The sequence below is a fragment of the Elephas maximus genome, chromosome 6 (genome assembly GCF_024166365.1).
Source record: "Elephas maximus indicus isolate mEleMax1 chromosome 6, mEleMax1 primary haplotype, whole genome shotgun sequence".
In the NCBI taxonomy this organism is placed as follows: Eukaryota; Metazoa; Chordata; class Mammalia; order Proboscidea; family Elephantidae; genus Elephas; species Elephas maximus.
In genome coordinates, this window is record NC_064824.1 from 143517409 (window position 1) to 143544180 (window position 26772).

General features: G+C 53.4%; 1 protein-coding gene across 2 annotated transcripts; it reads left to right on the plus strand.

The window, feature by feature from the left end:
* Positions 1-1914: 1914 nt before the first annotated feature.
* Positions 1915-22400, plus strand: ING5 (inhibitor of growth family member 5). Of its 2 annotated transcripts, XM_049888745.1 has the most exons (8): positions 1915-1983; positions 5255-5326; positions 12513-12679; positions 15324-15435; positions 15602-15695; positions 17388-17523; positions 17661-17722; positions 18441-22400. In XM_049888745.1, the coding sequence occupies exons 1-8, from the start codon at positions 1947-1949 to the stop codon at positions 18481-18483; spliced, it is 723 nt and encodes a 240-aa protein (XP_049744702.1). In that variant the 5' UTR covers positions 1915-1946; the 3' UTR covers positions 18484-22400. The 2 variants fall into 2 exon arrangements, with proteins under 2 accessions (XP_049744702.1, XP_049744703.1); XM_049888746.1 differs by lacking the exons at positions 1915-1983; positions 5255-5326 and adding an exon at positions 7398-7855.
* The last annotated feature ends 4372 nt before the right edge of the window (positions 22401-26772 follow it).

Consider the following 26772-nt stretch of genomic DNA (forward strand, 5'->3'; position numbering starts at 1 on the left):
AGAGAAGGAACCAGTTGGAAGCCCTGTGCTGTCATCTTGGCTCCACAGTGATGAGGGCTGGGGGATGCCGCCTTGCCGCCAGCTCTCCCATCCAGTGGTCACCTTTCCCCGGAGCCTGCAGGCATTCTCTACCTCTGGCCAATCTGAGTGAGGAGAGCTTACACCAGCAGGCAGGCCATGCAGGGCTTCTCTCATGGTGTTTGGCCCCCAGTCGGTTGGGCAGCCCAACTGAGGCGGTCTGCGTGCGGCCAGAAAGAGGAGAAACGTGGAACCTGGTGAGCAGCAACCAGGATGACAGCACAAAGCGCAGACACAGAAAAGCAGCACCCTGAACCCAACCTCTCAGGGCATTTTCATTGTCTCTCAGGGTCTTGACACGTGCTTCCGCTTCACTTCTGTGCAGCGTTCTACCCGGTTAACCTTGTATCCCATTGTTACATGGCGCCTGGTGTGCCCCAGGCGCGCGCAGCGCGGGTCGCAGGGCTCCTCTCCAGTGACCGGCAGCGGTAGGGGAAAGCGAATCCACCGATTGGATGCCCTGGGGTGGGCGCTATTGGCAGCGGAGGGGTCAGGAAGGGCCTGGCCGAGGCAATGTTGTGGTGGGGGGTGAAGGTCAGCGGGGAGCCAATGGGGACACATGCGCCGTCGGCCTCCCAGGGATACGAAGCTGGACGCCTGCACGCTGCCGGCTGGGGGCCACGCAGAGCCCAGGCTGGGCTGCGGTGAGCGCCGCGGCTTCTGATGGATTCTGACGACAAGCCGTGATGGGAGCCGTGAGGCGAGGACGGAGGGACCGAGCGCGGGCTCACTGAGCCCCGAGCGCGGATGGCGAGGACAGAGCCGGGCTCACTGAAGCCCGAGCGCGGACGCCAAGGACGGGGGACGGAGCCGGGCTGAACCCCGAGGGCGAACGGCGCGGACAGGGGGACGGAGCGCGGACTCACTGAGCCCCGAGCGCAGACGGCGAGGACGGAGCGCGGGCTCACTGAACCCCCAGCGCGGACGGCGAGGACGGAGCGCGGGCTCACTGAGTCCCGAGAGCGGACAGCGAGGACGCACGTGCAGCCTCCGAGGTGGCTCCGAACGCACCCCTGTCCCCGCGCCCTTCCTGTCCGTGGTCCGGCGTCCCCCTGACCCCAGGCCCCCCACCCTCGTCCCCGCGTCCCCCTGACCCCAGGCCCCCCACCCTCGTCCCCGCGTCCCCCTGACCCCAGGGCCCCCACCCTCGTCCCCGCGTCCCCCTGACCCCAGGGCCCCCACCCTCGTCCCCGCGTCCCCCTGACCCCAGGCCCCGCACCCTCGTCCCCGCGTCCCCCTGACCCCAGGGCCCCCACCCTCGTCCCCGCGTCCCCCTGACCCCAGGCCCCCCACCCTCGTCCCCCTGACCCCAGGCCCCCACCCTCGTCCCCGCGTCCCCCTGACCCCAGGGCCCCCACCCTCGTCCCCGCGTCCCCCTGACCCCAGGCCCCGCACCCTCGTCCCCGCGTCCCCCTGACCCCAGGCCCCCCACCCTCGTCCCCCTGACCCCAGGCCCCCACCCTCGTCCCCGCGTCCCCCTGACCCCAGGGCCCCCACCCTCGTCCCCGCGTCCCCCTGACCCCAGGGCCCCCACCCTCGTCCCCGCGTCCCCCTGACCCCAGGGCCCCCACCCTCGTCCCCGCGTCCCCCTGACCCCAGGGCCCCCACCCTTGTCCCCGGGTCCCCCTGACCCCAGGCCCCCACCCTCGTCCCCCGACCCAGGTCCCCCCGCCCCGCGCCTCCCCGCAGACATCAGCACACGCTCGCTCCGCTGGGCGGAAGCCGAGGGGCGGGCTCCGGGTCCGTCCCGCCCCTCCGCCGGCGCCCGCCAATCAGCGCGCGGCCTTATGAATAGTGAAGCACGGCGCGCCCCGCCCCCTCACGCCGGCACCGCCCGCCCGCGCAGAGCCGAGCGCGGCGCGGAGAAGATGGCGACCGCCATGTACTTGGAGCACTACCTGGACAGTAAGCGCGCGGCCGGCCGCCCCGGCCCGCCCCGCCATCTGGCGCCGTCGCCGCCCAGTTCCCCCGCACGGCGGGCCTTGCGCGGCGGGCGGCGGGGGTTCCCGTGAGGGCGGCCGGGGCGGTGGGGGCGCCGGGCACGCGCGGGGGCGGGGCGCGGGGAGGGCGGGCGGCCGGGTCCGCGCGAATTCCAGGTGCGTCACGGCGGGCGGGGCGGGGCCGGCGTGAGGGGCGGGGCCGGACCGTGGGGCGGGGCCTCAATGCCGGGGCCGGGCGGGCAGGAGGGGGCTCGGATGACGGGGCGGGGCCTGAATACCCGGGGCCGGGCGGGGCCTGGGCGGCGGGGCGGGGGATGAGTAGTGGGGCCAGGTGGGCGTGGCGGGGTCTGGATGGGGGACGGGGCGAGATGGGCGGGGCCTGAATAGCTGGTAGGGTGGGCGTGGCGGGGGCTGGATGAAGGGGCGGGGCATGAATAGTGGGGCCAGGTGGGCGTGGCGGGGTCTGGATGGGGGACGGGGCGAGATGGGCGGGGCCTGAATAGCTGGTAGGGTGGGCGTGGCGGGGGCTGGATGAAGGGGCGGGGCATGAATAGTGGGGCCAGGTGGGCGTGGTGGGGTCTGGATGGAGAGGCGGGGCATGAATAGTGGGGCCAGGTGGGCGTGGCGGGGTCTGGATGGAGGGGCGGGGCATGAATAGTGGGGCCAGGTGGGCGTGGCGGGGTCTGGATGGAGGGGCGGGGCATGAATAGTGGGGCCAGGTGGGCGTGGCGGGGTCTGGATGGAGGGGCGGGGCATGAATAGTGGGGCCAGGTGGGCGTGGCGGGGTCTGGATGGAGGGGCAGGGCAAGATGGGCGGGGCCTGATAAGGGGAAGGTGGGTGGTGTGGGGTCTGAATAGAGGGGCTAGGTAAGGTGAACAGGGCCTGAACAGTGGGTCCATTTTGGGTTCTGGAGGACTGGACGAAAATTGGATGACTAGGTGGGTTCTGCCGGATGGGCGCGGCCTTATGACACAGTGGAGTCTCGTGGGTGGAGCCGGGCCAGATGCTTCTGGGTCCTGTTCTTGTTCCGTGGGCAGGGCTGAGCAGGGCCAGGGCCAGTGGTGGTCGGTGGTACAGTGGAGCAGACCAGGCCTGCGGGGCCCCGGGTCTGAGTTGTGTCCCTATGTGTCCTGGGACCTGCGGCCCCCTTGACAGCGCCCAGTCTCAGTTTCTGCATCGGCACAATGGGGATAGGGACGCTGGTTTGGTGAGTTGTATCGGTTCCCTTTCTTTATTAAGTTGCACGTGGTTCCACGATCAGAATGCTCTCATGCCTTACTGAGCTTGGTAAAGTGGTAAGAATCACGACGGGTGTCCTAATGTGCGATGCGTGCCGAGTCTCCCAATGCTTGGCTGCCTTTTGTCTGCATTACACGAAGCAACAGACTTCTCGCGGAAGTATCCCCATTTTGCAGTTGAGGAAACTGAGGCTCAGAGAGGGTGGTCACTTGCACAAGGTCCCACAGCAAGCTGAGTGGCAGAACCCATGTTTGAATTTAGTGACTATGGGGCAGGTGATTTCCTTGGGGCTGGGTGGGGGCTGAGCTGGCCAGTCTTTCAGGTGGTCTGGTAAGACCATCTCCTTTGGGAGTGCTGCCCTGGGGACTCTGACAGCCTCGCTGGCCTGGGGACTTGGGAGCCCTACTGAGCTTGCTCAGAGGAGTCAGTGAGCCATGTGCCCCTAACTGGCAACAGTGGGAATGCCCAATCCACACTGTTCATTCTGCTCCCTGGTGGCGCAGTGGTTAAGAGCTCGGCTGCCAACCAAAAGGTTGCCAGTTCAAAACCACCAGCTGCTCCTTAAAAAACCCTATGGGGCCCTTCTTGTCTGTTCTTTAGGGTAGCTATGAGTCGTAAACGACTCAACAGCAATGGGTTTTTCTTCTGCCCCCTGAGCAGTGGGAGTCCCCATGTGGGAGAGACAGAATGGGGAGCATGGTGACGGGATGCTTTTACCCTGTCATCACTAAAGACAGTGGAGCCAGTGAGCAGAGCCGGCCATGGCCCAGGAGCAGCCTGGCGTCTGAAGGGGAGCATGGTGTCCTCCTCTGTATCCCGGTCCTGCCCAGTGGGTACAGCAGGTACTCAGAGGGCTTGGGGACACGTGTGCCTCCCCTGCGTGGGTACAGGGACAGTTGCCCCTGTTCCCCTCCTGGGCACCATGGTGCGCTGTGCCAGGTGGGGGCCGGGAAGCCCTGAAAACAGACATGGCCTTGTGCTCCTGGAACTTCTCCCACATGGGTAGGACGGGGCTTTAAAATTCGCAGAACCTACAAGGCTACAGGGAACCAGCAGGTGGGAGAGTATGGTGTGGTGGCCCGTCCTGCAGTGTGGAGCTCAGGAGCCTGGGTCGTTGGACAGACTGGTGTGGTGGGAACAGAGGGTGGGATGTAGGGGCATGTTTAGGGAGGATGTGGAGGGGGATATGTAGGTCTGTGGGGGCACTGTGGGAGCAGAGAGGCTGGGGTGGAGGGGGATGTGTAGCGGGGCGTGGAGGGGGACACGTCGGGGGACACGTGGGGGGATGTATATGGGAATGCATAGGCCTGTGGGGGCACAGTGGGAGCAGAGAGGCTGGGGCAGAGGGGGATGCGTCGGGGGGCACACAGGCTGGTGGGCACGCTGGCCCAAAAGCTGAAGAGTGGGGTCCTCTGACCTGCGTGGTCTAGTATTGTAGCCCCCAGCCTCAAGAACCATCTAACCTTAATTATCATTAAGTAAACCTAACGCTTCATTTCCCCAGTGCACTAGCCACATTTTAAGTGCTCAGTAGCTGCTGTGCCAGGCAGTTCAGAGAGAGCATTCCCTCCTTGTAGGAATTCTCTTGGCAGTGGTGGTCTGCACCTGCCTATGCCCAGGGTCTCAGGAAAGTGAAGGGCATATCACGGAGCATGCCGGGTCAGGGGGCGACAGCAGGTCGGGGGGCAACGGCAGGTCCGGGGGCGACGGCCAGGTCCAGGGGTGATGGCAGGTCCATGGGCTGTGATGGGTTTGGCCAATGGGCTGTCTTCCTTGCCCTGCTTTCAACTCGTATCTGCGTCACTGCTAACTTCTCTATTTCTGACAAGTGTCAGCCTCTGCCAGCAGTGTTTGGTGCCTGTTCCTGAAAAAGAGATTTTCATCCTTCTCTTTCCGAAACCCCAACAAAACAGACGGGAATGGCTGTAGAACCTTGTGGGCAGGTCTTGGTCCTGCTATTGAGACTCACACGGAGCCTCCTGTCTTGGTGTTTCAGGTATCGAGAACCTTCCCTGTGAGCTTCAGAGGAACTTCCAGCTGATGCGTGAGCTGGACCAGAGGACGGAAGGTGGGTGCAGGCCTGCTGTGCAGCTGGGAGCTGGACTCTGACAGCTGGGCCTCAAGGCCGCCAAGGCAGCGCACAGAGGCGTGGGGAGGGACTGGGGATGGCAGAGGGCTTTGGGGGTGGAGCTCGGGGAGGGTGCTGCTGCCTGGCCTAGGCTGTGGGGATGGCACGTACAGGGGCTTAGAGAGCATGCTGATACGTTGTCAATCACCTTTCGCTTCTTGGGTTTTTACTACAAATTTTCATAACCATCATCTGCTCTTTTCTTTTCGAAATACTTGGATACTTTTTTCTTTCCTTTCAAAAAGTGTTCTCATTTTAAATTACGTCCCTAGCTTAGAAATTTAGGTAGTATCTTTGGGCCTCGTGGTGTTGAACTCCCTAACTAAAGAAGAATCTTCTTCTTGCTAGTTTTATTTTTGATTTCCCTTCAGTTTTAGATTTTATCTGTTCGGTGCTGCGACAGGTTGTCAGGCTGAGGGCACATCCTCATGAGACTGCCCTTCTGACGCCAGCCTCCAGGTTGGAGGCTCACAGGGCCACCCTCACACCTGGCCAGCTGGCTTCAAATTTGGGGGTCTCCACAATTTGGGGGTCTCCTTCAGGTTCGATAATTGGCCAGAACGACTCACAGAACTCAGGAAGACACTGTACTGAGGATGGTGGTTTTCTTACAGCAAGGTGACACAGATCAGAGCCGGCCAGAGGGAGAGAGCCGCAGGGTGAGTTTGGAGGCTCCCCGTGTGGAGCTCCCAGCCGTCTTCTCCCTGTGGAGTCAGGATGAGCTACGTCTTCTTGGCCATGATGGGTGACAGCAGGTTCTGGCTGTTGCCAGCAGGGAAGCTCCCTTTAGCTTCGGAGTCCAGAGTTTTTATTGGGTTTTCAGTGCATAGGCATGATTGATTAGATCAGTTCCCCCCATCCCCCACCCCAGCCCTAACCCCCAGTCACGTGGTTGATCTTCCTGGAGTGGCTGTGAGTTACCTGTTAGCATAAAAGATCAGTTATGGGTGGGAAGGTCACTCAGGAAGTTACTTCCAAGGAGCCGGGGGCGAAGCCCGGATAGATCCTTTTTTTTTCTTTTGGTTGTTGTTGTTGTTAGGTTCCGACTCATAGCGACCCTATGTACAACAGAACGAAGTCCCGTCCAGTCCTGTGCCATCAACACAACTGTTGCTGTGTTTGAGTCCATTGTTGCAGCCACTGTGCCGATCCGTCTCATTGAGGGCCTTCTTCTTTTTCGATGACTATCTGCTTTACCCAGCATGGTATCCTTCTCTAGGGACTGGTCTCTCTGATAACATGTTCAAAGTATGTAAGACGAAGTCTCGCCATCCTCGCTTACAAGGAGCATTCTCACTGTATTTCTTCCAGGACAGATGTGTTTGTTCTGGCATTTCAGGGTATACTGAGTATTCTTCACCAACACCATAATTTAAATAATTTTTCTTCAGTCTTCCTTTTTCATTGTCCAGCTTTCACATGCATATGAGGCTGTCGGAAACAGCATGGCTTGGGTCAGGCCCATCTTAGTCCTTAAAGTGATATCTTTACTTTTCAGTACTTTAAAGAGGTCTCTTACAGCGGATTTGCCCAGTGCAGTAAGTCGTTTGATTTCTTGACTGCTGCTTCCATGGGTGTTGATTGTGGATTGAAGTAAAATGAAATCCTTGACAACTTCAGTCTTTTTCCTGTTTATCACGACGTTGTTTATTGGTGCAGTTGTGAGGATTTTTGTTTTCTTTATGTTGAGGTATAATCCATACTGAAGGCTGTGGTCTTTGATTTTCATCAATAAGTGCTTCAAGTCCTCTTCACTTTCAGAAAAGCAAGGTTGTATCATCTGCATATCGTAGGCTGTTAATGGTCTTCCTCCAATTCTTTATTGCACAGTTACACTGTGGAAAGCGATGATTTACCTCTCCAGTGGCATGCCCCCCGCCAGCTTGTGAACCCACTCTCCCCCTCCCCACCTCCCTGCCTCATGGGTGTGTCACGTTAGAATTGGTGGTACAACCAGTTATAGTGGCTTCAGCTGGGCAGCCGTGTAGACCTGTACAAACGAGCCACACCAGTGTGTGTGTTTGCATGACCTTTTTCAAATCGCTTTGTGTTTTTCTTGACATAACCAATTGCTTTGTTTGCTCATTGGCTTCCTCGTCCACATTGTAACTCCACCTCTACCCCAAGAGCTCTGGTACGTAGGTTTTTCCTTGGAGACCCATCTCCTGGAGCCCCTGTCCAGCCTGGATCAGTTGTTTCTAGGTGCTGCCCTGGGATTTTTCTGATGTCCTCCTTCACCTCCCGTCAGTGTTGGACTCTGTTCCTGGGTCTCAGGCGTCCTCTTTCTGGTTTATCCCTTGTCTTTCTGGAGCCTTTCCTCGGTAGTTTGCTGAGAAAAGGGCACGAGGGATGGTGAACTTCTCATAAAGGCGTGTGCCTGGAAATGTGCTTATTCTAGCCACATGTTAGACTGGTGGTTTGTCCGGGTGGAATTCCAGGCTGGTGATCGTGTTCCCCAGGATGTCGAAGGTATGGCTGCATTGTCTTCTAGCTTCTGTGTTGCTTTTGAGAAGTTTGATGCCATTCGGATTTCTGATCTTTTGTATATATTATCTTTTTTTTCCTGCTCTTCTTCAGGAGCTTTTGGGACATTCTCTTTATCCCTGGGGTTTCAGATTTCATGACGATGTGCTTTGCTGTGGGTGGTTTTTCACTTGTGCTGGGTACATGTTTTGCAACATTGAAATACCTGTGGTTTTTCACTTTGGGATAACGTCTCGACTGTGGAAGACAAAGACTTCTTTTATTGTGAAATACAGCACTACGTCCAGAAACAAGCATAAGATGTTTGTAGAGAGCGTAATGGTGGTGTTAGGTTAACTGTTTTGCTACCACTGCCAGGGGAGCACCTGGAAGCCTGTGCGACCCTCTGAACCATGACAGGCCCTGCCAGCCACCCTCCTCATTTGGTGACAACCCTGGTCCACCTTCAGCAATAATCTGTCACCTCAGTGGACCACAGGTCAGGTTGTGCCTGTTTCTGTGTTTGAGGTTAATGAGCCCCACAGCATGTTTCCTTGTGTCTTGCTTTTTCTCTCTGTGTTCCTTTCTGTAGGCTCAGTCCATGCTGTCACATGTGGCTGTATTTGCTGTTTCTGCTGCCATGTAAGTGGACCACGGCTTGTTGTTGTTAGGTGCCATGAAGTCAGTTCCAACTCGTAGCGACCCTGTGCACAACAGAACGAAACACTGCCCGGTCCCGTGCCATCCTCACAATCATTGTTATATTTGAGTCCACTGTTGCAGCCACTGTGTTAATCCATCTTGTTGAAGATCTTCCTGTCTTTTACTGACTCTCTGTTTTACCAAGCATGATGTCCTTCTCCAGGGACTGATCCCTCCTGATAACATGTCCAAAGTATGTGAGATAAAGTCTCACCATCCTTTCCTCTAGGGAGCGTTCTGGCTGTACTTCTTCGGAGACAGATTTGTTTTGGCAGTCCATGGTATATTCGGTATTCTTTGCAAATACCACAATTCAAGGGCCTTAATTCTTCTTCAGCCTTCCTTATTATTCATTGTCTAGCTTTCACATGCATGTGAAGTGGTTGAAAACGCCATGGCTTGGATCAGGCGCACCTTAGTATTCAAGGTGACATCTTTGCTTTTCAACACGTTGAAGTGGTCTTTTACAGCAGATTTGCCTGATATAACATGTCGTTTGATTTCTTGACTGTTGCTTCCATGGGCGTTGATTGTGGATCCAAGTAAAATGAAATCTTTGACAACTTAAGTCCTTTCTCTCTTTATTACGATGTTGTTTATTGGCTCAGTTGTGAGGATTTTTGTTTTCTTTATGTTGAGGTGTAATCCATACTGAAGGCCATAGTCTTTGATCTTCATCAGTAAGTGCTTCAAGTCCTCTTCACTTTAAGCAAGCGAGGTTGTGTCCTCTATATAACGCAGGTTAATGAGTCTTCCTCCAATCCTGATGCCCCATTCTTCTTCATATAGTCCAGCTTCTCGGATTATTTGCTCAGCATACAGATTGAATAGGTATGGTGAAAGGATACAACCCTGACACACACCATTCCTGACTTGAGGCCATGTACTATTACCTTGTTCTGTCTGAACGACTGCTTTTTGGCCTACATATAGGTTCCTCATGAACACAATTAAGTGTTCTGGAATTCCTATTCTTCGCATTGTTGTCTGTAGTGTGTTATGATCCACACAGTCGAATGCCTTTGCAGAGTCAATAAAACACAGGTAAAGATCCTTCTGGTATTTTCTGCTTTCAGCCAGGATCCATCTGACATCAGCAATGATATCCCTGGTTCCACGTCCTCTTCTGAATCCAGCTTGAATTTCTGGCAGTTCCCTGTTGATGTACTGCTCCAACTGCTTTTGAATGACCTTGAGCAAAATTTTATTTGCGTGTGATATTAATGATATTGTTCAATAATTTTCATAATCTGTTGGATCACGTTTCTTGGGAATAGGCATAAATACGGGGTCTCTTCCAGTTGGTTGGCCAGGTAGCTGTCTTCCGCATTTCTTGACATAGACGAGTGAGCGCCTCCAGTGCTGCATCCATTTGTTGAAACATCTCAGATGGTATTCTGTCAATTCCTGGAGCCTTGTTTTTCACCAGTGCCTTCAGTGCAGCTTGGACCTTTTCCTTCAGTACCGTTAGTTCCCGATCATATGCTACCTCTTGAAATGGTTAAGCGTCGACCAATTCTTTTTGATATAATGACTGTGTATTCCATTCATCTTCTTTTGATGCTTCCTGTGTCGTTTAATATTTTCCCCATGGAATCCTTCACTATTGCAGCTTAAGGCTTGAATTTTTTCTTCAATTCTTTCAGCTTGAGAAATGCTGAGTGTGTTCTTCCCTTTTGGTTTTTTAACTCTAGATCTTTGCACATGTCATTATAATACTTTAGTTTGTTTTCTCAAGCCGCCTTTTGAAATTTTCTGTTTAGTTCTTTTACTTCATCATTTTTTCTTTTCACTTTAGCTACTTGCGATGTTCAAGAGCAAGTTTTAGAGTTTTATCTGACATCCATTTTGGTCTTTTCTTTCTTTCCTGTCTTTTTAATGACCTTTTGCTTTCTTCATGTATGTCCTTGATGTCATTCCATAACTCCTTTGGTTTTTGGTCATTAGCATTCGATGCGTCACATCTATTCTTGAGATGGTTTCCATATTCAGGTAGAATATATTCAAGGTCATGCACCTTGGATCTCCTGGACTTGTTCTCATTTACTTCAGCTTCACCTTGAAGTTGCACATGAGCAGTTGATGGTCCGATCTGCAGTTGGCCCCGGCCTTGTTCTGGCTGATAATATTGAGTCTTTTCATCATCTCTTTCCAGAGATACAGTTGATTTGATTCCTGTGTGTTCTATCTGCAAGGTCCGCATGTATAGTCGTTGTTCATGTTGTTGAAGAAAGGTGTTGACTGGTGCTTCCATGGGTGTTGATTATGGGGGGGATCCAAGTAAAATGAAATCCTTGACAACTTCAGTCCTTTCTCTCTTTATCACGATGTTGTTTATTGGCTCAGTTATGAGGATTTTTGTTTTCTTTAAGTTGAGGTGCAATCCATACTGAAGGCTGTAGTCTTTGATCTTCATCAATAAGTGCGTCAAGTCCTCTTCACTTCCAGCAAGCGAGGTTGTGTCCTCTGCATAATGCAGGTTATTAATGAGTCTTCCTCCAATTCTGATGCCCTGTTCTTTTTCGTATAGTCCAGCTTCTCGGATTATTTGCTCAGCATACAGATTGAGTAGGTATGGTGAAAGGATACAACCCTGACACACAGCTTTCCTGACTTTAAGCCAAGTCCTTGGCCTTGCAAACTTCTGTCACATGATCTCTGATATCGTTTCTGTCACCAAGGCCACATTTTTCAACTACCAGTCCTTTTTCTTTGTTTCCAATATTCACATTCCAATCACCAGTAATTACCAGTGCATCCTGATTGCATGTTTGATCAATTCCAGACTGCAGAAGTTGGTAGAAATTCAAATTCTTCATCTTTAGCTTTAGTGGTTGGTGTATAAGTGGAATAATGGTTGTATTATTTGGTTTTCGTTACAGGCATATGGATATTATCCTATTACTGGGAGTGTCGTACTTCAGGATTGATCTCGAAATGTTCTTTTTGACAATGAATACAACGCCATTCCTCTTAAATTTGTTATTCCTGGCGTAGTAGATCATATGATTGTCCAATTCAAAATGGCTAGTACAAGTCCATTTCAGGTCACTGATGCCTAGGTTATCGGTGTTTACGCTTTCTATTTCATTTTGGACGATTTCCAATTTTTGTACATTTCACGATTCTATCATTAATGGATGTCTGCAGCTGTTTCTTCTCATTTTGAGTGATACCACATCAGCAAATGAAGGTCTTGAAATCTTGACTCCGTCCACCTCATTAAGGTCGATTCTACTTTGAGGAGGCAGCCCTTCTCCAGTCATATTTTGGGTACTTTCCAGCCTGAGGGGCTCAACTCTGGCACTGTATCAGACAGTGTTCTGCTGCTGTTCATAAGTTTTTTACTGCCTAATTCTTTTCAGAAGTAGACTGCTGGATTCTTCTTTCTAGTCTGTCTTAGTTTGGAAGCTTTCAGCTGAATCCTGTCCACCATGGGTGACTCTGGTGCTATTTGAATATGGTCACAAAGCTTCCAGCATCACAGCAACATGCAAGCCCCCACAGTATGACTCACTGACAGACACGCGAGGGGACCATGTTTTATTGATCTGTTTTACTGTGGGTTGGACATTTGGTTGTTCCTTATTTTTTGCTGTAATGCACGTTTCCTGACATGTATCTACTCAGATCTTTAGGTGCACACCTTCAAGTAGTGGGCCAGGTCTTAGGAAGGGTGAGCACATAGTTTATTATCCACACGGTCCCGTAATAGTCAGAGGGGCACTAGTATACTGATGCTGCATGGCAGGCGGACTGGACTCTCCTGGGCAGGTTGACCCCAGTGACAAGTGTGCACGTCTGAATGATCCCAAGCTGCCCTGCAGAATGGTTGTGGCCGCTGATGTCCACTGGCGTTGTCCATGTCTCTGCCATAGCTTGGTATTGGTGACTTTGTTTTTGCCTCTGTGGGCCTGCAGTGGGATCTCCTTATGGAGGGGCATGTTTCCTCTTTTCTCAGATAAGAAGGCTGAGATCGACATCCTTGCTGCTGAGTACATCTCCACAGTGAAGACCCTCTCCCCAGACCAGCGCGTGGAGCACCTGCAGAAGATCCAGAGCGCCTACAGCAAGTGCAAGGAGTACAGTGATGACAAGGTGCAGCTGGCCATGCAGACCTACGAGATGGTGAGTGCCATGCAGACCTAGGAGATCGTGAGGGCCATGCAGGCCTAGGAGAGGCTAGGGGGCATGCAGACCTAGGAGATGGTGGCGGCCATGAAGACTAGGACAGGCTGGGGGGGCGTGAGGACCTAGGAGATCGTGGGGCCCATGAGACCTAGGAGATGGTGGGGCGGGCCATGCAGACCTAGGAGATGGTGGGGGGCGGGGGCCATGCAGACCTAGGGGATGGTGGGGGCCATGCAGACCTAGGAGAGAGATCGTGAGGGCCATGCAGACCTAGGAGATGGTGGGGGCCATGCAGACCTAGGAGATCGTGAGGGCCATGCAGACCTAGGAGAGGGAGGGGGCCATGCAGACCTAGGAGATGGTGGCGGGGACATGCAGACCTAGGAGATGGTGGGGGCCATGCAGACCTAGGAGAGGCTGGGGGGTCATGCAGATCTAGGAGATGGTGGGGGCCATGCAGACCTAGGAGAGGCGGGGGGGTGGGAGGGCGTGCAGACCTAGGAGATGGTGGCGGGGGCATGCAGACCTAGGAGATAGTGGGGGCCATGCAGACCTAGGAGAGGCTCGGGGGGCATGCAGACCTAGGAGATGGTGGGGGCCATGCAGACCTAGGAGATGGTGGGGGGCGGGGGCCATGCAGACCTAGGGGATGGTGGGGGCCATGCAGACCTAGGAGAGAGATCGTGAGGGCCATGCAGACCTAGGAGATCGTGAGGGCCATGCAGACCTAGGAGAGGGAGGGGGCCATGCAGACCTAGGAGATGGTGGCGGGGACATGCAGACCTAGGAGATGGTGGGGGCCATGCAGACCTAGGAGAGGCTGGGGGGTCATGCAGACCTAGGAGATGGTGGGGGCCATGCAGACCTAGGAGAGGCGGGGGGGTGGGGGGGCGTGCAGACCTAGGAGATGGTGGCGGGGGCATGCAGACCTAGGAGATAGTGGGGGCCATGCAGACCTAGGAGAGGCTCGGGGGGCATGCAGACCTAGGAGATGGTGGGGGCCATGCAGACCTAGGAGAGGCCGGGGGGCCATGCAGACCTAGGAGAGGCTGGGGGGCATGCAGACCTAGGAGGTGGTGGGGGGGGCCATGCAAACCTAGGAGAGGCTCGGCGGGGGGGCATGCAGACCTAGGAGATGGTGGGAAGCCATGTAGACCTAGGAGATGGTGGGGGCCATGCAGACCTAGGAGATGGTTGGGGGGGCCTTGTGGACCTAGGAGATAGTGAGGGGGCCATGCAGACCTAGAAGGTGGTTGGGGGGGCATGCAGACCTAGGCGATGGTGGGGGGCCGTGCAGACCCAGGAGATACTGGAGATGGGGGCATGCAGACCTATGAGATGCTGAGGGGGACATGGAAACCTAGGAGATGGGGGGGGCACGTAGACCTGGGAGATGGTGGAGGCCGTGCAGACCTAGGAGATGGTGGGGGGGCCATGCAGCCCTGGGAGATGGTGGGAGGCCATTTAGACCTAGGAGATGGTGGGGACCATGCAGACCTAGGAGGTGGTGGCGGGGACATGCAGACCTAGGAGTGGCTGGGGGGGCATGCAGACATAGGAGATGGTGGGGGCCATGCAGACCTAGGATAGGCTGGGGGGCCATGCAGACCTAGGAGATGGTGGAGGGGGCATGCAGACCTAGGAGATGGTGGGGGCCATGCAGACCTAGGAGATGGTGTGGGGGCCGTGCAGACCTAGGAGTGGCTGGGGGGGGCATGCAGACCTAGGAGATGGTGGGGGCCATGCAGACCTAGGAGAGGCTGGGGGGCCATGCAGACCTAGGAGATGGTGGGGGGGCCCATGCAGATCTAGGAGATGGTTGGGGGGCATGCAGACCTAGGAGGTGGTGGGGGGGCATGCAGACCCAGGAGATACTGGAGGGGGGATGCAGACCTAGGAGATGGTGGGGGGCCATGCAGACCTGGGAGATGGTGGGGGACCATGCAGACCTAGGAGAGGCTAGGGAGGCATGCAGACCTAGGAGATGGTGGGAGGCCATGTAGACCTAGGAGATGGTGGGGGCCATGCAGACCTAGGAGATGGTGAGGGGGGCCATGCAGACCTAGGAGATGGTGGGGGGGAGTGGGGAGGGTGGGGAAGTAGGGTGAAGTGGGGGCAGCAGGGTGCCTTGTTTTGGCAGTTTCGTCAGTTGAAAATTCAATCAAAAGATGAGGATATTTCCTGGTTGGAGTTTTATTGCGTCTGTGTTTACTGGTCTTTTTTTGCTGTTGTTTTTATTATTACAGAGTTTTTAGTGTGGAAAATACGTATGATAAAAAACTTGCCGTTTAACCATTTTTAAGCATATGTTTCACTGGCATTAATTACATTCATCATGTTTGCAATCGTCACCATCATCTCTTCCCAAAAGTTTCTCATCTTCCCAAACAGAAACTCTGTTCCCCTTCAGCAGTATCTCCCCACCTGCCTTCTCCCCTTTCTGTCTCTGTGCATTTGCTTGTTCTGGGTATTTCACGTAAGTGGGGCCATACGGTATTGTTCTTTTGTGGCTGACTCACTTCACCCAGCGTAGTGTTTTCTAGGTCATCTGTGTTGTAGCATGTATCAGAGTTTCGTTTCTCTTTAGGGCTGAGTAACGTTTTGCTGTTTTTTATAGTAAGGTCTGTATTCTCCTGTGCAGGTGGACAAGCACATCCGGAGGCTTGATGCAGACCTGGCACGCTTCGAGGCAGACCTCAAGGACAAGATGGAGGGCAGCGACTTTGAGAGTTCTGGAGGACGTGGGTTAAAAAGCAAGTCTGTTGTTCTTTCTTTACGTCATTACTGTTGACTGTGGACTTTGGAAAAAATTTGCCTAGTAAATGTATTAGGGACATTGTGGTAAATATCCTACATGGGTAAATCCCGCTCTGCTTTAGCGACTAACACAAAAATTGTTTGGTCGTTACTGCTTTTCAGAAGGTCGGGGCCAGAAAGAGAAAAGAGGCTCCCGGGGTCGAGGCAGGAGAACGTCCGAAGAGGATACTCCAAAGAAGAAGAAGCACAAAGGAGGGTACGAAGCTTTTTTTTTCTTACCGTCTCCTCGTCTCCCCAAAATGACACCACTGATGTTTACTGAGGAGACAGAAACACCAATGAGCGCTAACCCTGAGCGGACCTCAGGAATGGTTCTCAGTGCCTTAGGTATGTTACCTCAGCTGGCCCTCAGCGCAGCCTGGGGGTTAGTGCTGCTGTGAGCTACAGGGAGGGCAGCTTGCCCAGGGCTTGGTAGCTCCTGTGTGGCATGGTGTGGTTTCTACCAGCTGGTTAGAAACCCCGGTGGTGTAGTGTTTAAGACCTATGGCTGCTGACCAAAAGGTCGGCAGTTTGATTCCACCAGGCACTCCTTGGAAACCGTATGGGGCAGTTAATCTCTGTCCTATAGGGTCTCTATGAGTTGGAATCGACTCGACGGCAGCGGGTCTTTTTTTTCAGGTCTGACTCTAGAGCCCACCTCATAGCTGCTGCGTTGTATTGTCTCGAAATATGATGCTGTCTAGGATTTTTATTGACAATTGAACCTAAGTTACTCTTTAGTAGCTGAACTTCTGTGTATCTGTTCATTTTTATACGTGTAGACATAATTTTGGATGTTTGTTGAATTACGTGACTATATATACTAAACACATGTGTCGTTTAACTTGGACTTGTGTGTATTTCGTTTAAACCGTCCCCCCTGAGGTATTGTAGCCTTGCTTCATAGAAGTGATCTTTAGACTGAAAAGAAAATGGTGACCTACGAACAGCCTCTGGGGAGGTGCTTGTGACAATTACGGGGAGCGTTGGAGGGTGAACTCTTCTTGGAAGAGGGGGAACTTAGGGTTATTAGACCCAGTGGTTGAGCTCTTATCTCCCCTCAGCCTTTCTGGATTCATCACCTGAGGACACATTTATCTGACGATGGAAACACAGCAAGTCAGAATGTGGCACGTGGGTGGGGGGAGGATGGAGACCGCCACTCAGCCGTGCAGTGACTCCAGCAGAAGCCTGATTCCCAAGGGTCTCTGCGGACAGTGCCTCCTGCACCATTCAAGAAATTTCTGTGCTCTTGCAGGCATATATATGCATGTGTATTCATTTGCTCTCGAGGGTGGGGCAGGGAAGACTTGTTACGTTAGTGGGAATATACTGTCTGCATTACCCTGCAGCTTGCACATTAATTTTTTTAAATAATTGTTTATTTAAAAAATACTGAAAAACACAAAAGGGTAAAATCAAATAGCGTGAGGATGGAAGTGTCAAGTAAGGCCGGCTCAGGGCTGCGATGCCTCCACCTCGCAAGCACCCGATGGCATCCCTCTGAGGGGTGAGGTGTCCTCCCCATCTCCCTTGGTCACGGCTGCCTCGGGCTTTGTGATAATGGTACTGCAGAGACGTCACTCTGTCCCATACTTTGCTGCCGTCCTCCTTGTTTCCTTCTGTGCGTTCTTAGAAAAGAGACTTTGTGGTCAGAGTCGTGGTTTGGATTGAAAATCCCGTGGGACACCTGTGATGAGAGCAGGGCTCCAGTGACAGGCCGTGGAATCGCACGTTTCCGAGGAACGATGAGAACGATGGGAGGGAGTGTATCACTAATGACTAAGCACACTGTTGGTTTTCCCTTACGAGATGAGATCAGTCTCCACAGTCAGCGTGGGGCACCTGGAGGGCAGGGGCACTGGCTGGCCCTTGGTGCCCATGGTGCACCGCTGCTGTGCTCCTCCAGGTCCGAGTTTGCGGACACCATCCTGTCGGTGCACCCCTCAGACGTGCTGGATATGCCTGTGGACCCCAATGAGCCCACCTACTGCCTGTGCCATCAGGTGTCCTATGGGGAGATGATCGGCTGTGACAACCCTGATGTGAGTGCCAGTCCCTGGGTGGGCGGGTCTTCCCACCAGGGCACGGGGCACAGGACTGCTGACAGCGCCCAGCCCCAGGGCTGTCGGGCGCCCGTGGAGTGCACAGCTAACTGCCCTCTCTGCTCCTCGACCCGCAGTGCCCTATCGAGTGGTTTCACTTCGCGTGCGTGGACCTTACCACGAAGCCAAAAGGCAAATGGTCAGTTTGGGCGCTTAACACTCTTTCCTTCTTCTGCTCGCTGAGTGCCACACTGAGTTGGCACCCACTGCTGCAGAGACTGGGTGTGGTGGCTGGTGCTCTGCGTGGCAGTGGTGTTGCCCTCGGTGTCCAGGGCTGGCTGTGTCCAGTGGGCAGTGCCGCAAACCTTCCCAGGTGGCCTCTCTTGGTGCCTTTGTTCCTCGCTCTCCCCTGGCACTCAGTGGTCCTGGGGGACTTGGGGCGCAGGGTGGGCTGGTGGTCCTGGGGGATGTGGGGTGGGTTGGGTCACAGGGTGGGCTGGTGGTCCTGGGGGACGTGGGGCACCAGGGTGGGTTGGGGCGTGGGGTGGACTGGTGGTCCTGGGGAACATGGGGCACAGGGTGGGGTGGGACGTGGGGCAGGGTGGCGGTCCTGGAGGACACAGGGCATGGGGCAGGTCAGCAGTCCTGGGGGACACGGGACATGGGGTGGTCAGTGGTCTCGGGGCCCACGGGGTGCAGGGTAGGCTGCTGGTTCTGGGGCGTGGGGCGGGATGGAGCGCAGAGTGGGTTGGTAGTCCTGGGGTGGGTTGGGGTGCAGGGCAGGCTGGCCATCCTGGGGGACACGGGGCAGGTTGACGGTCCTGGGGGACATGGGACATGGGGTGGTTTGGGGCCCGGGATGGGCTAGCGCTGCTGGCAGCAGGGCAGAGGCTGAGTTCTGTGCCTTTTCTCCACAGGTTCTGTCCACGGTGTGTTCAGGAAAAGAGGAAGAAGAAGTAGGGAGAGGCCGTGTGCCTTGGGTCAGAAGAGCAAGCTAATATTTTCCTCCATTCGTGTTACGATATCTTACCTTCATCTGAAAACTACCTTGTTTTGACTGATATTTAATAACTGAGTGGCCAGTTGTCCTTCTCGGTGTTCAAAGCAAACAGGGAATCACCCAAAACTTGTTTACACAGAGGAGTGCTCTCCTGGGAACAGGCCACTGTGACTTTGGTGACGTTTTATGCATCCCTCACCCTGCCCGAGCACGCATGCAGTCACCGCGGCAGCGTGGGCGGTGAGGTCGTCACCTGGTACACTGCCAGCATGCTGCAATCACAGGTGTGAACCTCTGTGGGGTCTGTGTGAGGCTGATAGAACTGTCAAGTGCAGCACAGGGTCCCACACTCCCCACCCCCCATGGGGTGTATGTGGGTGCGCATCTGCAGCTTGGCCCTCAACGCAGTGATCGCAGACCCTTGACAAAGACGTGCTTACCAGAGGAGGAACCCTGCGTTCTCGTGCACAACCACTCAAGTGAGCGCCCACTCCCCATCTGTAGTGAGGAGTGTTGGTCACTGGTGCTGTGTCCCAGGTCTGCTGACCCCGTGTCTCTGGGAACCTTGGTGTTTTTACTGTGAAGGGAGGTGAGTGTGTTGGCATGAAGACAGTTGCCCTGGTGTGTGTTGGAGCCCGGCACCATGGCCTGGTGTTAGCCATCTGTACGCTCCTTTGTGGAGCAGAAGCTTCCACACAGGAGGCTGTGATTACGTCGTCTGTGACATGGCAGCAGTTCTGGAGCAGCTTTCTGAACCCACTTGCACCAAACTGACTCGGAATGTCTTCGGGGAAGGCTGGGGAGAACCACGTCTGTCTGGCCTGTGCAAGTGTGTGCGACGAAACATGAAGACCAAGTGCAGAGGGCGGTAGCAAGAGCATGCTGGACTGCTGGGAACCCTCCGGCTTGCATCTTGAGAAATGAGAGGGCTCCTATCCTCACCCCAGAAAAGAGACCCGTGTGGTGGAATTAAGATATGAAATTCCCACTCTAAGAACTGATGATTTTCTGTGAAAAGGGCAGTAGGGCTGAGCTTGTTGACTTTTTGTTCTGATTTGCCAACGAGAGGAAGTAAGGGTGATGCTCATGGGGTTGTGTCCAGGCGAGCACCTCTGCGGGATGAGGGACTGTCCAGTAAGCACCCTCCTCAGGGCAAGCTGGCGCTTGGTGAGGGACTTTGAGTGGGCATCTTCATGGGATGACAGGCTGTGTCCAGTGAGCACCCTCTGAGGGGCTGTGCCTGGGTTACCACCTTGGGTCTGGGCAGTTTAGGGTGGCGCTCAGGGCGAGTTGGCGTTTGGTGAGTGGAAATGAGGTGCCAAGGAACCATCATGTTGGCACCAACGTAAGAAGGCACCTAGTCTGTGATCCTCATCCAGGGCTTCTCATGGTTCAGACTGGCCTAGTTACGGCAACAAGGCAAAACTGGAACAGACCTGAATTTTTACAGTTTAGGTGATATGGAATGGTAACTGGAACGGGAAAAATTACCAGTCAGAGCCCTGGGATGGGAGACTCAGGTGTAGCAAGCCCTTTCGGGGCCTGATGCATGAGATTGGATTATTGGTAGGACAGTGGAGAACAGCACACATTCAGAGCGGGGCACTACTGTTTCTGACTCTGCTTAAAATCTGAGAGCCAAGAGGTTTGGTTGCTATGCAACGCAGATGCTGCCCTTGTTCTCTAGGAGGGAGATGAAGTTTCTAGGAGGGCTTCAACTCAATTTTTCCCATTCTGGTTATTGTTCCAGTTCACCCAAATTTTAAAAATTTGGGTCTGTTCTGGTGTTGCTTCCTTGGCTATGTCTGAACTGGGAAGAACTGGTCTGAAGCCCTGTCCTTAGGAGGTGGTGGACCAAATCCCTCTCTAGATGCCTGTCCTCTGAGAGAAATGAAGAGAGCAGGGTTTGTGCTCAAGTGACTGGCAGGTGTGGGCCAGCTCCAGGTGCTGGCAGGTTCCGGGTGGTTCTGGGTGGGGGTCAGCAGCTGCCGCAGCTCGTCCTGTGCATACCCCTGCCTGAAGGAGCTCCCTGAGAACCGACATACTTCTGACTGCTCAGGGAGTGAATGTGGCCAGCACCCCCATTCCAGTTCGGGCCACATCCACAGAACTGGAGACGCTTGTGACTTACTAACCGGCTTTCTGATAACAGAGGTGTTCAAAGGCTCGGGGATAAACTGTGGGGACATGTGTTTCCCTCACCCTCGTACTAGTTTGTGGAGAGAGATTGGTAAGTACAATAGGTGTTCAATGAGATGATGTATCATGATTCTTTAGAAACTAACTTAAAAATTGTGCTTTGTCTTTGAGCAGATTACACCCAGTGTTATCACTGGAAAAAACTGTGTGGTGGTGTTTCTGATGAATGGTCATGCTTGGTTGTCATTGTGATTCTTGAGGTTGCACAGGTGGACGACGGCTGCCGTGTCTCAGTGTTTTGTGTAAATATGATGGCGTCGTCAGCTTTCCTGTGTAGTGGGTCGCGTGTTGACTTTTTTATGGTTCTGTGGTTATCTGTTTCTAGTGTTTACTTTTGCCAGTTTAAGTAATATCACCAAAACAATACGTATCTAGCTTTGGAGAAAACAGAAAACCTGAGCAAAGTAGGAAAATTCCTTAGAATGTTCCTCGAACAGGACTGCATGCCGTTCTGAGTGTTAACACTGTCAGAGGAGAGCAAGTGGGAAGATGCTGTGGAGAGGCCGTGGCTGGGAGAGTGGCCTGCAGAATGAGCCTGGCTCCTGCTGGGACGCAAGGTGGCTGCGTGGTCAGCACCTTCCAGGGACTGCCTGGAGCCTGGCCACCTTGGGTCTCGACAGCTTAGGATGGTGCTCAGGCCAGAGCCCCCTTGTGCCTGCCCAGTGCCTGAGCTGGGAGCTCGCCAGAGCCGGAGGGACGTCTGGGCTGGACCCGGGGAGATGCGCAGTGCCACCTGAACCACAGGTATTGGAGCCTCATGTCTTCAGGGTCACCTGTAAAGAAGGAATGTCTGTTCAGGACACAGCCACGCTCCTTGCTCTCAGTGCTGCGGGTCAGAACCAGCAGTTTGAGGGGACCTGCTCCTGTAGGAGAAAACATGCTGCATTTTAGAGTGACACGCTGCGCCCAAGTGTGTGCCCAGGTCTGCGCCCCAGTCTCCGCTGTCTCTGGTGGTGTCACTGTCTGGATGTGGACGCTGACAGGCCTGTGTCTGACTGTGCCCCACACTGGCTGGGGTCCTCATGGGCAGGTGGGTCGAGGACTGGCAGTGACTGAGAAGCTGCCCTGTGGCCTGGTCACAGGGGAGGCTTTCTGGGTGGATGGGGATGATGACAGCCTTACACCCCTTCCCCCCCAAAAGTCCACACTGCGTTTGGCCCTCTGACCCACCTCTGCCCTCGTCAGGGCCTCTGCAGCAATAACTCATCTGCACAGCAACCCCTGTGGGCACAGAGCCAGGAGCCTGCAGCGTGGGGGGTGACAGGATGGGGAAGTCTGGGGGGTCAGGCCCACAGTTGTTGCTCAGTGGCGGGGGTGGTGTGGGCACTGAAGAGGGGACGTTCTCCTGTGTTTGGTGAACAGCATTGGTCTTCATGACCTGCGCTGAGAGGAGCTTTAGAGTGGCAAGTGGGGGCCAGGAAAGCGTTCCCACTTGAGTGAGTTCTCTTTCCTCACATGTGTGTCGTGTGGTGTCAGCTTTACACGTTTCATCCAAAAAGATGGCGCAACTTTAACATGAATGTCATATTTTCTTTTCAAGGAATTGTTATCTATGTTCCCTCTGTAAATGAAAGAGAATATTGTAAATCTTTTTATTAAATAATGTAAAGATGTATATCTGTATTTTTGGATCATGTTATATAGATCATGGATATATTGTAATAAATAAAATATTTTTTGGAGCAAGCGTTGGGAGCGTGTCATTTGGGAAGCTGTTTTAAGTGCCCATGTTGCTCCAGAGATGAGCAGCGGTGCGTCCCATGTCAAGGTTTGAGGGGGATGTGCAGGGTGCAGGAGGGTTGCCGCTCTGGGTGCGAGATGTGCAGGGTTCAGGAGGGTTGCCACTCTGTGCGAGAGTCACTTTGGAGGTGAGATAGTTCTTTAGACCATGCCTTGAGAAGTGTTAACTGTTAGGGCCCAGAAAGTCAACTTGAGTTGCCACAGTGGAGAGCTGCAGCCTCTGACTACTGTCCGTGTGTGACTGGTCCACAGACCCAGGTCCTTGGGGGCGAGGTTCCTGAGGAGTCCCTGGTGCCACCCCAGGCACACACAGATGTTCCTCCTGGCTCTGAGGGACCACACAGCTGGAGTGCCTGCAGTGGGGCGTCGTGGGGCAGGGGGAGGAAAGGGCCCATGTGGTGGTGAAGGTTTTGTGTGTCAACTTGGCTGGACCATGATTCTCAGTGATTTGATAGTCGTATGATGGTGTGATCACTTCCATGATGAGATTTGATACTATGTGATGACTTCCATGATGAGATTTGATACTATGTGATCACCTCCATGATGGGATCTGCTATGAGGAGCCAGTCAGTTGAAAGGGAGTTTTCTTGGGTGTGTGGCCTGCATTGAATAAAAGTGGCCCTTCTGGCAAGGCTTGTGGGCTTTTGCTCGTTCTGGACCCTGCAGCTGGCTCCTGTTCATCTGGTCTCTGGTTCTTGGGGCTTGAGCTAGCAGCTTACTTGCGGTCTTGCCTGGTGATCTTTGAGATTCGTCAATCTTCACAGCCTGTGAAGAAGAGCTCTGCTGTCTGACCTGCAGACCTTGGGTTCATCAGCCCCTGTGGCTATGTGCATCAGGAGAAGCCTCTATCCTGATCCACAGACTTGGGATGTTCCAGCCCCTACAACCACGTGAGCAGTTTCCTTGATATAAATCTACATATTTATATGTTTTACTGGTTTTCCTTCTGTAGAGACCCCAGACTAAGACAGCCCATCTCTACTATATGTGTGTGTGTGATGTTTACGTTCCAGGGATGCAAATGGCCCCTAGTCCACAGTCAGGTGAGGGCTTAGGAAGGTCAGGTGATAAATGACATGTGTCTCAGTGGGTTCACAGGCCCACCGTGGCTATGTTTCCACCTCCATAACATGTAACTGAAATGGATATACACTACAACTGGCAGAATTCCCACAAGACTCTGACCTGTGGGCAAGGACCATCTTGGTAGGAAGGGCCATGTGGAAGTCTCTGGAGCTTCGCTCCCTACCGAGATGACAACCCAAAGGCAAAGTCCATCCTTGACTTGGAGGCTGTGAGAGTGATTTACTTACCTCACCCCCCTTTAATTTCCCTGTGTAGAAGGTGGGTAGATCTTAGATGACATGGCTTATTGAAAATGTAGTCAGGTGATGACCCCACTTGTTCCAGGTATGGTGTCATTACTAGAGCAAGTCAGCACACGTCTGGCATGTAGTATGCTGCTACTCATCTGGAAGATAATTTTTTTTTCTATACCAGTTTGCAGGGGCCAACAGAATCAGTTTGCTTTTACTTGGCAAAGCCAACACTACACCCTCACAGCCTTGCCTCAGAGTTATGGTAACTCTCCTGCTGTTTGCCATAATCCAGTTTAGAGATCTCCATTATCTTAACATCTGTGTTAGTTCCTTAGGGCTGCCAGGACAAAATATCACAAAGCAGTTGGGTTCATAGAACAGAAATTTATTGTCTCAGTTCTAGGCTCTGAAGGGGCATCTATTCCTGCCTCTCTCCCAGCTGCTGGTGGCTCCAGGTGTTCCTTGTCTTGCAGGCGCAGTGTCACATGGCGTCCCTCCTCTGTCTCTGTGTCTCCTCTTTTAAAAGCGTACCACTTGCATGCCACAACATGAATGAATCTTGAAAACATCGTGGTGAGTGAAAAAAGTCACAAAGGGACAAATAATATATGATCTAACATGAAATCCCCCACGTGTCTGTCAGTTTGTCGTACTGTGGGGCTTGTGTGTTGTTGTGATGCTGGATGCTGGACAATGAATAAGGAAGACCGAAGAATTGATGCCTTTAAATTGTGTTGTTGGTGAAGAATACTGAATATACCATGGACTGTGAGAAGAACGAATAAATCTGTCTTGGAAGAAGTACAACCAGAATGCTCCTTAGAAGCAAGGATGGCAAGACTGTGTCTTACATACTTATGGACATGTTGTCAGGAGGGACCAGTCCCTGGAGAAGGACATCATGCTTCACAAAATACAGCGTCAGCGGAAAAGAGGAAGACCCTTAAAGAGGTGGATTGACACAGTGGCTGCAACAATGGGCTCAAGCATAAACAACGATTTTAAGGATGGCGCAGGACGAGGTCGTGTTTTGTTCTGTTGTGCATAGGGTCACTATGAGTCGGAACCGACTCGATGGCACTTAACAACAACAACAACCACCACATGAAATGAGCAGATGTATAGAAATCAAAGATTATTGGTGGTTATCAAGGTTGGGAGCCCTGGTGGCACAGTGGTGAAAGTGCTTGGCTGCTAACCAAAAGGTCAGAGGGTCGAACCCACTGGCTGCTCTGAGGGAGAAAGTTGTGGCAGTCTGCTTCCGTAAAGATGACAGCTTTGCGAACCCAATGGGGCAGTTCCACCCTGTTGTCTTAGACATCTAGTCCTGCCATAACACAAATACCACATGTGGATGGCTTTAACAAAGAGAAATTTGTTTTCTCACAGTCTAGTAGGTTACAAGTCCAAATTAAGGGGATCAGTTCCAGGGGAAGCCTTTCTCTGTCAGCTCTGTAGGAAGGCTTCTTGTCCTCAATCTTACCTTGGTTGAGGAGCTTCTCAGGCGTGGGGACCCCATGTCCAAAGGACGTGCTCTACTTCTGGTGCTGCTTTCTTGGTGGTATGAGGTCCCCAACTCTCTGCTTGCTTCCCTTTTCCTTTTATCTCTTTAGAGATAAAAGGTGGTGCAGGCCACACCCCAGGGAAACTCCCTTGAATCAGGGAGGTGAGTAAGGGTGGTGTTATAATCCCACCCTAATCCTCTCAACATAAAATTACAATTAACAAAATGGAGGACAACCACACAATACTGGGAATCATGGCCTAACCAAGTTGACACATGTTTTTGGGGGACACAATTCAATCCATGACACCTGTCCTATAGGGTTGCTATGAGTTGGAATCGACTCCATGGCAATGGTTTTTTTTTTTTTTAGGGAGGAAGGGGAAGTTTTTGCTTAAGAGGGCAAGGGTCTATGTTAATGGTGATGGAATAATTTGACTGAATTATACATGTAGAAATTGTTGAATTGGTGTGTATATATATATGCTTTGTTGTGTATTATTTCCACTCATGAGATTAGGACTCCTAGTACTCCAGGAGGACCTCATGTTAGCTGATAACATCTTCAAAGACCCGAACTCCAAACAAGGTCACATTTACAGGTATCAGGGGTTAGAGCATCAGCACATCTTTTTGGGGATACAGTTCAACCCATAACATCCCACAGAATATCACTCCTGTCTACATCACTGGTGTTAACAATTGAATTGGACAAGGAGGGGCAAGCACTTTAAATGCCCTGGTAAGACCATGGGACTCAGCAGGTGGGAGATAAACCCCCACCTCATACCAGTGACTGTGTCAGTGAGGAGAACAGGAACCATGTTAGTTATTTTAACAATTTAGGGTACTGGAAGGCTGAAGAGGCAAATAACACCCAGGTTTTTTTTTTAGTGACTGCAGGAAGTGGAGACCACACTGAGTGAGGCTGGGGGACAAAAGGAAGATGCTGGAGGAGGAGGGCCCATGAGCTGGGATACAGCACTGAGGAGGGAGAGCAGTGAGGGGTCCCTGGAACCTCTGAGCGGTGTGTGTGCCTGGGTACCCATGTCTCAGGGGCTCGGGGGAGGGGGCGCTCCACGGGGCTGGGACTCGGAGGTCTGAGGAGAGGGCACTACTGTGGCCACGACAGCCGCTACCAGAGCTCCAGACGGAGCTGGGGGCCAGGTCTCCAGGCTGCGCTGTCTCCTGAGGGGGTGTGATGGTGCTGGTTATGGGGTGTGGATTGGGCTGGGCGGGGGAACCATTGGTACTGGGTGCAGGAGCCCCTCGGCGGCAGGAGCACCCAGCAGGAGTAGCAGGAGGGGCGGCAGAAGGCAGCAGTGGTCGCCCCCCATCGCAGGCCAGTCTGGACAGAGGCAGGAGCACTGCCCGGCCCACGGAGGGGAGTTCGAAGGTGTCGGCGGGAGGGCAGTCCAAGGCGACCCTGGGGCCTGGGCCGGAGGTGAATCCCCGAGTGCCAGCTCGGTCCCTGCTCGGGAGGA